Source organism: Cryptomeria japonica, chromosome 3, assembly GCF_030272615.1.
Source record: "Cryptomeria japonica chromosome 3, Sugi_1.0, whole genome shotgun sequence".
Classification (NCBI taxonomy): Eukaryota; Viridiplantae; Streptophyta; class Pinopsida; order Cupressales; family Cupressaceae; genus Cryptomeria; species Cryptomeria japonica.
Window position 1 is genome coordinate 397,654,100 of NC_081407.1, and position 9,442 is coordinate 397,663,541.

General features: G+C 39.4%; 1 protein-coding gene across 1 annotated transcript; it reads left to right on the forward strand.

Annotated features, from left to right (window-relative positions):
• The first annotated feature begins 508 nt into the window (after positions 1 to 508).
• LOC131874214 (uncharacterized) lies at positions 509 to 1,087 on the forward strand. Its single transcript, XM_059217481.1, has one exon. It carries the CDS (start codon positions 509 to 511, stop codon positions 1,085 to 1,087), a length of 579 nt encoding a protein of 192 aa, XP_059073464.1.
• Positions 1,088 to 9,442: the final 8,355 nt, after the last annotated feature.

Below are 9,442 nucleotides of genomic sequence, written 5' to 3' on the forward strand. Positions count from 1 at the left end.
GAAGCAAATTTCACAACACTGCCAAATGTAGACTGTTTGTAAGAAAGGCATACAAACACCCAGGCAAAAAACTAGAACAAGTATGGAAGACTAAGGTAAAAAAACAGGTTCAGGAAACCCTTCTTTTAGAAGGCCCTAAATTCAGTAAACGTAAGGATAATCAAGATGCTAGTTCGGATATCCCCATCAAAGATCCCTCTGTGGATGGAAATCTAATTCCGAACAATGACACACTGGTGTATCCAGTTTATGAACCCGTTGTGGAGGAAGATTTGCAGGTATCAGATTCAAAAACCGCTGAGCAGGGGAGTGATGATGATGACTTGAATATTGTGGACCCAAGACACATCAACCAATTTGTGAACATCATACTCATAAGAGAAAAAGCCACAAGAGGAAGGAAAAGTCGCAAAACAGTTAGGGAGTAGAGGGCGAATGAGAAGGGCATATTTAGCATGATGAAATTCTTGAAGCCGGTCAAGGGAGGCAAGCCCTCCCTCGGGGGAAGATGAGGCTTACTTCATGGAATGTTAGGGGCCTCTTGGCTCCTGACAAAAGATGCCTGGTCAAGAGAACCTTGGCCAAGCTAGACTCAGAAGTTTATGTTCTACAGGAGACTAAATTGAACAAGGATAAGGCGCTTGAATTCATCAAATATTGTTATAAGTGGGATGGTTTATTCCAGGATGCTAGAGGTTTGGCTGGGGGCTTGGGAATCATGTGGAATGCCTCCAAAGTTGATGTACAATCCATTGCTTCCTTTGACCACTGGATGGCATGCATCATTGTTTGCAAGCAGTCCAATATATCATATCCGTTGTTTAACATCTATGGACCCAACAGAACGGAGGAAAAACTAAAAGTCTTCAATCAAGCAAGCCAATTGGATACTGGTGAGGTCATCGTTGCTGGGGACTTCAATGCTCTCTTAGACATTGATGAGAAGGTGGGTGGTCTCCGGAAGCCCACAAAAGTGATGGAAGATTTTCAGGAATTTGTATCTAATTGCAAATTGGTGGATATCTTACCAAAGAATGGTAGATTCACCTGGACCAACAGAAGACTGAATTTTGCAAATATATCATAAAGGCTTGATCGCTTCCTGGTGGGGGATTGGTGGATCAATGGTGATTACTCTTTAGAATCTGAAATAGTGCCTCAAGTTGGATCAGACCATCTACCATGGTCTCTATCCATAGCACATGAATTGCGCAATTAGAAGAACTACTTTAAATTTCAAAGAATGTGGTGGAGGGACGAAACATTCCTTGACAATCTGAAAATTTGGTGGCAAGAAGGCAATGTATACTCTGGTTCCCCTAGCTTTAAGTTTACCAAGAGAATTCAGTATCTGAAAAATAGGATTAAGGACTAGAATAAGAACTCATTCAAAAATATCTTTGCTGAGAAAAGTAGTATTGAGGAAAAGTTGGAAGAAACGGGCAATAAGGTAATACAATTTGGCATGACCAATGAGGAGTTCGAACTTGAGAAGGCGCTGAAAACACAGTACTTGGAAATTTTGAAAAGGGAAGAACTTTATTGGAAGGACAAATCTCGGGAACTTTGGATTTCCGAGGGGGATCTTAATACAATTTTTTTTCATGCATCGTCAAAAGATAGAAGGATCAACAATAGAATTTTCTCAATCAAGTATAAGAATGGGACGTTAAAAACCTCAGATACTGACTTGGAACGAATTGCTCTTGAATACTTTGAAGAAATTTTGGGCAGCTTTGTGGAAGGAAATACGGGCACTCCTTCAATCATAGAGGAAGTCATTGACCCCCTAATCTCCAGGTCTGACAACGACATGCTTGTGGCCCCATACTCTTTGGAGGAAATAAAAAAGGCCACCTTTGCACTTCACCCACACAAGACACCTGGACCGAATGGCATCACAGCTGAACTCTTTCAAAAAGTCTGGGAGTTCATGGGGAAGGACATATGGACTATGGTGGAAGAATTCCAAAAAAAACACAAGTTTGTAAAAGAAATGAATCACACCATTATCTGTCTCATTTCCAAAAAGGTGGATTGTGACTCCATGTTTGATTATAGGCCAATATCATTTTGCAACACCATCTACAAGATAATCTCCAAGGAAATGGCTAAAAGATTGAAGAAATTGCTCCCAAAGTTAATCTCTGAAAATCAAAATGGGTTTAAACCAGATAGGGAAATTGCGGACAACATCATCCTGGTATCGGAAGTCATTCATTCACTGCACAAGGAAAAACTAAAAGGTATGATCATTAAACTTGATGTTACCAAAGCTTACGATAAAGTAATCTGGAGCTTTCTTTGCCAAGTCCTTGTCAAATTTGGTTTTCCAGAAAAATGGATCGAATGCATAAAATTTTGTATTAGCTCTGTCAAGTTCTCAATACTTATCAACAGAAGCTTAAATGGTTTCTTTGGTGCCACGAATGGCCTACAACAAGGGGTTCCCTTGTCTCCTTCACTCTTTGTTCTCATGGCAGAAGAACTGGGGAGATTAATAAAAAAGAGGCACCACGAAGGCATTTGGAAGGGAATCAAAGTCCACGAACAATTTGAGGCAATTACACATTCCCAATTTGCTGATGACACTATCATATTCGGTGAGGCCTCCATCCGGGAAGCTTCAGGCATTAGGAATATACTAGAGGAGTATACTTCAGCATCGGGACAAGTTATGAATAAGGGAAAATCCCAGTTGTTCTTCTTTAACACTAATAGGCAAGCTCAGGGTAGAATTGCACAACTCTTGGACATAAGCATCGTAGAGCTTCCGATCAAATACTTAGGGGTTCGGATTAACAAAGGGTGTAGACAATCTCAAATTTGGGAAGATGTTATTAATTCTTGTCAATCAAAATATGAGAATTGGAAAAACAGATGGCTGACTCAAGCAGGTAGAATTACAATGATCAAATCCATTCTATCATCAATTCCAATATATAGCATGTCATGTTTCAAAATGTCGTTCGCGGCTGGAAAAAGTCTGAATAACTTATTGAAGAAATTTGTGTGGGATGGAGCTAAAGACAATAGGAAAATTCCACTTATCAATTGGGACACTCTATGCCTAATCAAGGAAGATGGTGGTGCTGGTCTTAGGAAAATGAAAGTACATGCTCTTGGTGCAAAGCTAGCTTGGAAAATGTGTAAGGAACCTCAAAAACTGTGGTGCAGGTTGTTCCAAAAGAAGTATCTTAATTCAGAAGATACTAACAGAATTTTCATGATGGAAAACACTGAGAGAGGCTCGACTACTTGGAATTTTTTATGGGATTGTAGGCATATTATCACATATCACATTTCATGGCAAATTGGTAATGGTTGCACCGCGTTGTTTTGAAGAGACTCTTGGGACGGGTTTCCTGCATTAGTAGATACATTTGAAAACAAGGGATGGGTTGACATGGTGGAAAATTACATAGGACTTCATGTGTGCAATTACTTGGAAAGCCATGTTGATTAGAATGGTATGAGGAAATGGAAAAAAATCAACATTGGAAATCCCTCATTATGTGAGCAGCCGTGGAAAGCAATAAAAGATAGGAATATACCGGAGTCAATGGAAGAAGATATCATAATTTGGTGTGCAACGAAATCTGGGATGTATAGCTCCAAATTAGGATATGAATTTCAAAGGCAAAGAGGTTCCATCAACACTTGGCCACATAAATTGTGCTGGAATCATAAAGTACTCCCAAAAGTTGGGGCTTTCCTGTGGATGGCTCTTCATAATAGAATCCTAACAGGGGATAGACTAAAAACTATTTGTATCTCGGGCCCCAATCGTTGTGTTATGTGTTGTGCAGAGGAAGAATCAACAAATCATCTATTATTTTGGTGCCCGATGGCAGAATATTGTTGGAACTGGTCCCTCGAGAGAATTAATTGGGTGACAGCTAAAAACGAAAGACTATTTGACTTCATTCATGCTTGGCCAAACAGACAAAAGACAAAATGGTGTGATCTATGGTTAATTGGACCTTCTTAATAGTATGGAATATCTAGAAAGAAAGGAATGGGAGAATTTTCAAAGAAGCATCACTGCCACAAATCATGCTTGTGGAAAAAATCAAAACTGCAATAGAAGAAGTAATAAATGGAAAGAAAATAAAAGACAACCCTAAAACATATACTGATTGGGATACACTAATGGAGAAGAGATGGGCCCTTAAAGAACCACAAACATATGTCCCTCTAACTAAGCATCCAGACAGAAAAGAAATCAGATAGAAAGCCCCCCCAAGGGATTGGACAAAATTAAACTTCAACGGTGCTAGTAAGGGGAATCCAGGTGAATCTGGTATAGGAGCCATAATCTGAGATGAGAAAGGAAATATCCTTCAGGGGCTGTTTGGTGGCATTGGAGTTGCCATGAACAATGAAGCAGAGATCCATGCACTTGAGGTAGGATTTCGCCTTTGTATTAGGTAGGGACTCTCTTGAATCATAATAGAGGGCGACTCACAGATAATAATAGATGGGATCAGGTGGTCAAGTTTACATAATTGGAAGCTGAATAAATGGGTTCCAATGATAAAAGAGCACTTGAGAACAATTGAGAGTTACGAGATTGGGCACGTCTACAGAGAAGGCAATCAGGTGGCTGATTATCTTGCGAACCTTGGAGTGGGAGGAAATGATGACCCTGTTTACTTTTGCCACGCATCTGCTTCGGAGGATATCAAAGGACAATGTATGAAGGACTACCAAAGATATCCACGATAGGGGATTGAGTAGCATGCCTGCGTTTTTTTGCCATATCTGCCTACCAGGACATCATGGTGGCACCAAGGTAAGCATTGGAGAAGTACAATACTGAAAACTCAATCAGACAAAATAGGCTCTTCGGCGGTAGGATCACATGGCCCTTGAACGGCGCATCATGATACCTGGAGTTACTCACCACATCAGTCATGCTTTAGTGCAGTTTGGAGATCCTAACAAGATATGGTCAGAGCATAATTGATTGTTATCTACAAATCACAACCTAATATAAAGATCGTCCTGGTGAAGGAAATCTATGAGAAAGCAAGTGCGATTTTGGGAGCTTTGTAGAGACAGAATGGAGAAAGAAAGTGCCATGGCATATTTCGGAATGATTAGCTGCGTCAATTGTGAAAGCACGTTGAACATGCAGTTGAGAAACCTATTCCTCACAAAGGACCATGTGTATGATTATGCATGGGGGCTCGTGGGCATCACTCTAAACTTTGAAAGGCATTGGTGTGATGTAGTGGTGCTGGAAGCTATTCTCCTACCTTTGGTGGATATCATCGACTCTGGGGAGCGCGCGGTTGAATTGCTTGCTGGGTTTATAAAACTGTTCATTGCAGACAGCGTTGCCAATGTCATCTTAAGTCTGGAGGAGGTTGTCAAAGTTAGCATACTGAAAGTTTACTTCTAGATTGATAACTATCTTCCCTTAGAAACTAAGGATGACCAAGAAGAGGAGGATAGTGAGGACAATGAGGATTCTGCCATGGATGATGAATCTGTCGACAATGACACCATTTGTGAGATGGCCCTTAGAGAAGTCTAGAAGGAGGAACGTGTGCGATTGAAGATATTTGTAGAGAATGCATGGGAAGTATTCAAATGTGCAGTATTCAATGGAAACATGGAACCCTTTCAAAGATTAACTGATTCTGATGATTGGTGGCTCCCTGAGAATTCCACCCGCAATGCAATCAACATTGGTGAATTCGCTGTAGTGATTTTTCAAGCCATTGGTGGGCAGATGTAATTTTGGGGCTGTTTGGAGGATATAGGTAATTTTGGGGCTAGTTGTATAGTGAAATTGTGCAGGGCTAGTAGGTAATTTTGGGGCTTATCTTGTCTAAAAAATATGTAATCCTTTTTGAGTTTATGCAATATAGGGAGCTATCCCCATTAATGATAGCACTTACCTTAAAAAAAATAAAAATTATTTTATTAAATTAATAATTATTAATTAATAAATAATAAATATTATAATATTATATAAGCGATTTTTAAAAAACAAAAAAAATTACTTTAACAATTAGGGATCCAATTTTTTTTTTTTAATTAATTGCTCTTAAAATAGTAATAATTTTTTGAATTTTTTTTTATTGTTGTATGAGCTGGAAATGGCTAGTCGTCCCCGGGACGGCCAGGGGACGACTTGGGCACCCCCTACTACCCCAAGGACGGTCAATGGTCCTCAGGAAAAATGTTGACCATCCCCAAGTTTTTGGGACGGTTTCCAAATTTTTTTGAGGACCAGGAACTGCTGGGAAACATTTCCAGTCGTCCCCGAAACTGGGTCGGTTTCCGAAACAGGTGCCTTGAATCTAGAAACGCGTTTTTGGGTAACATAGTTAAATATTGAATGAGAATGAATTAAATAGCTTAAATTAAAATACGTGTAGTATTTAACAAGTTAGAATCAGTTTGACATTTAAAAGCTAAGTTGTCGATTCGGGTTTGGGCACCAATCCGAGCTTGAAGAACTGGTACGCCGATACGACAAAATTATGAAAAGGGGTTTGGGTTCTTTTGGGTTCGCTAGTACAAAAACATGTAAACTTTATATATATATATATATATATATATATATATATATATATATATATATGTAGCCTATAAGCATGACTTAAGATTAGCATGTCACATAGCATCATATAAACAACAAAACAAACATAAACTTGTAATCATAGCATCATGATCATACCATAACAACATCATTTACATCAAGTTTAATATCAAAATGATAAAATATTCAAGTATTAATGTTTCAATTTTCAACAGTTTAAAGTTTAATCATCAAATGGATTCTATAATTCCTCATCCTCATTCTCCTCCTTATCATTGACATTGACATTAGATGAACCAATTCCAATGCCACTTACACTATAAGTTTGCTCGCTATTCAAGTCATCAAATGCAACAAGCTAAGAAGTGAAAGCATCCAAATCAGTATGCTCTAGCTCTATATTCCACATCTTCATTTCCCCTTGCTTGTAGTCATGTTGCTTGTGTGAAATGAGACAAGTTAATGTTTTAAAACTCACTTTAAGGGTTATATTTTAAATTTTTGTGGTGGATTTCAAAAAAATTAAATTTTGCAAAAAACACCACTTTTGGGCCATCAAACCCTTGGGTTCGACCTGGTCCGAACCAGCCCTATGAATCATGGACCCTGTCCGGACCACAAGTGGACCATACCGAGACCTCAGACTAGGACCAGACTGGACCAATACCAGGGGTCTAGGGGTGTGAACCCTGCAACTTAGTTTAAAAGGGGTAAAAGTTTATTCAAACACAAAAGAGATACAAAGCATGGGCGTTAAACAACCCTACCAGTCTCGACTAATTGGTCCAACTTTTGAGACAAATCCAGGGGTACTTGACCCCTATCCACAATATTCCAATTGTGCGTTTGATCAAAGGCCTATTTGGCCAAGCAATCCGCAGATCCATTCAATTATCTCGAGATATGACAAAAAAGTCACAAATTCCAAGGAAACACACAAACGAAGAATTTGTTTAATAACCAAAACAAGATGCCAACAAACATCATCTAGCCTCTGCTTGTTCAACACAGTCACCACCACCTGAGAATCAGATTCATAGATGATCCTTCTCCACCCAATATTGCAACTATGCTCCACAACATATAAAATGGCCAGAGCCTCAATCAAGTTGTTAGAATGTATGCCCTTGTAGACAGAAAAGATAAACTGAACAATACCAAAGCTATCTCTCCCAACTCCACCAATACCAACATGACCAGGATTTCCACAAGATGATCCATTAGTGTTGATTTTCAGAATTCCCTAAGGAGGAGGGCACCAACGCCCCTCCTTTCTTATCTTCCAAAAAGGATGTTGACATCTATTTTGCATGACTTATCCAACAACCTCAAGATATTTCAATGAAGAGGAAGGCTAAGGCGATTACAGAAAACAACATCTCTCGGATCCACATGTTCAACTAATTCACACTTTGTTAAGATAGTTTCACCAACATAATGAAGAATTTTCCACCACAAATGTTATACAACCATCTTAATATCTTGGAAAATCTTGCGATTCCTCTCCAACCAAATATGCCAGATAATGGAGGTAGGTCCAAGAGCCCAGACAACTTTAAGAAAATAAGTCTTAACTGGGGCCTTGCCCTAGCAAGCAAAAAACTCAACCAAAGAGGACACATGTCATCAAGCTTGATTCTAAACACCCCACCACAAGTGTCAGATTTCCTTAGAGAAGGAACATTAGAAGAAGATATGAGAGACACTCTCGTCATTGTTATGACACAAAACACACATCAACGACCTTGGAATCCGTGCTTGTACAAATTATCCTAAGTAAGACACTAATTTTGGACCACCAACCACATAAAAAAATTACACTTGGGCCAAGAGAATTTGTTCCACACCTATTTCCACCAAGGAACCTTCATGCCTTCAAACATTTGTCTATCAATCTCCACATACCCCATGGAAACATAATACTTACCAGACGAATCACCACCCCAAGCTAAGACATCCTGCACAACCAAGGAATTTCATTCATGAGAAGCAAGAATCTGAGCCAACTTTGTCCTATCCTCCTTCGATCCACCTGTCAGCCATTCACTAGAGTGCTTCCATCTTAAACTGGTAGCTTGACCTACATCACGAGCCAACTTATAATAGGAAACTTTATCCCAACCAACCTTAGTAAAAATATCACAAAGTGGCTGGAGGTGCGCATACATAGTTAGGATAGGAGGATAACCATCCCAAGAATCCAACCAAAAAAGGGGCTCGAAACTCGCATTACAGATCCAAAAAATACCATTCTTAACCAATTGAGCCCCCATATTCAAATTATGCCAGATCATAGAGCCCCTTCCCTCCAAAGGGTATCGAGGAAAAACCGAAGAATTAATACCTTTAAGATACTTGTGGGTAAGAATACAAGCCCAAATCTAATACTGACTAGTACACCAGTGCCAATATAACTTGGTAGCTAGAACTTGCGCATTCAAAATAGCGGAATGAAGACCGAGTCTCCCCTCGTTCCTTGGCCTACACAAGGAGTCCCACTTCACTAAACTCCACTTAACAACTCAATGCAAATTACCACTCCAAATAAATTGTTGCAAGAGAGCATCAAAATTCCCTAAGGAAATACATAGGAGCCGCTTGAACAAAGCACCTGTAAATAGGAAGAGCCTAAATAACATATTGAAGAAGAGTCACTTTAGCATCAGTGGATAACCAATGATGAGTCCAATGAGTAATCTTTTGACGTAACTTGTCAAGCAAGTTCTGCCAAGAAGCTCTAAGTTGCCTACCAACAACAAGAGGAATACCCAAATAGAAAAAGGGAAGAGATCCAATCTGAAACCGCAAAATATGAGCAACAAGATTAGTATCCAACGCTTGTCTAAAAGAATCAACCTCCTAAAGATGAGCATTTTCTATAAGAGC

Excerpts from the sequence above, each read along its gene's own strand:
- LOC131874214 (XM_059217481.1), top strand. The coding sequence starts at position 509 with ATGAGGCTTACTTCATGGAATGTTAGGGGCCTCTTGGCTCCTGACAAA.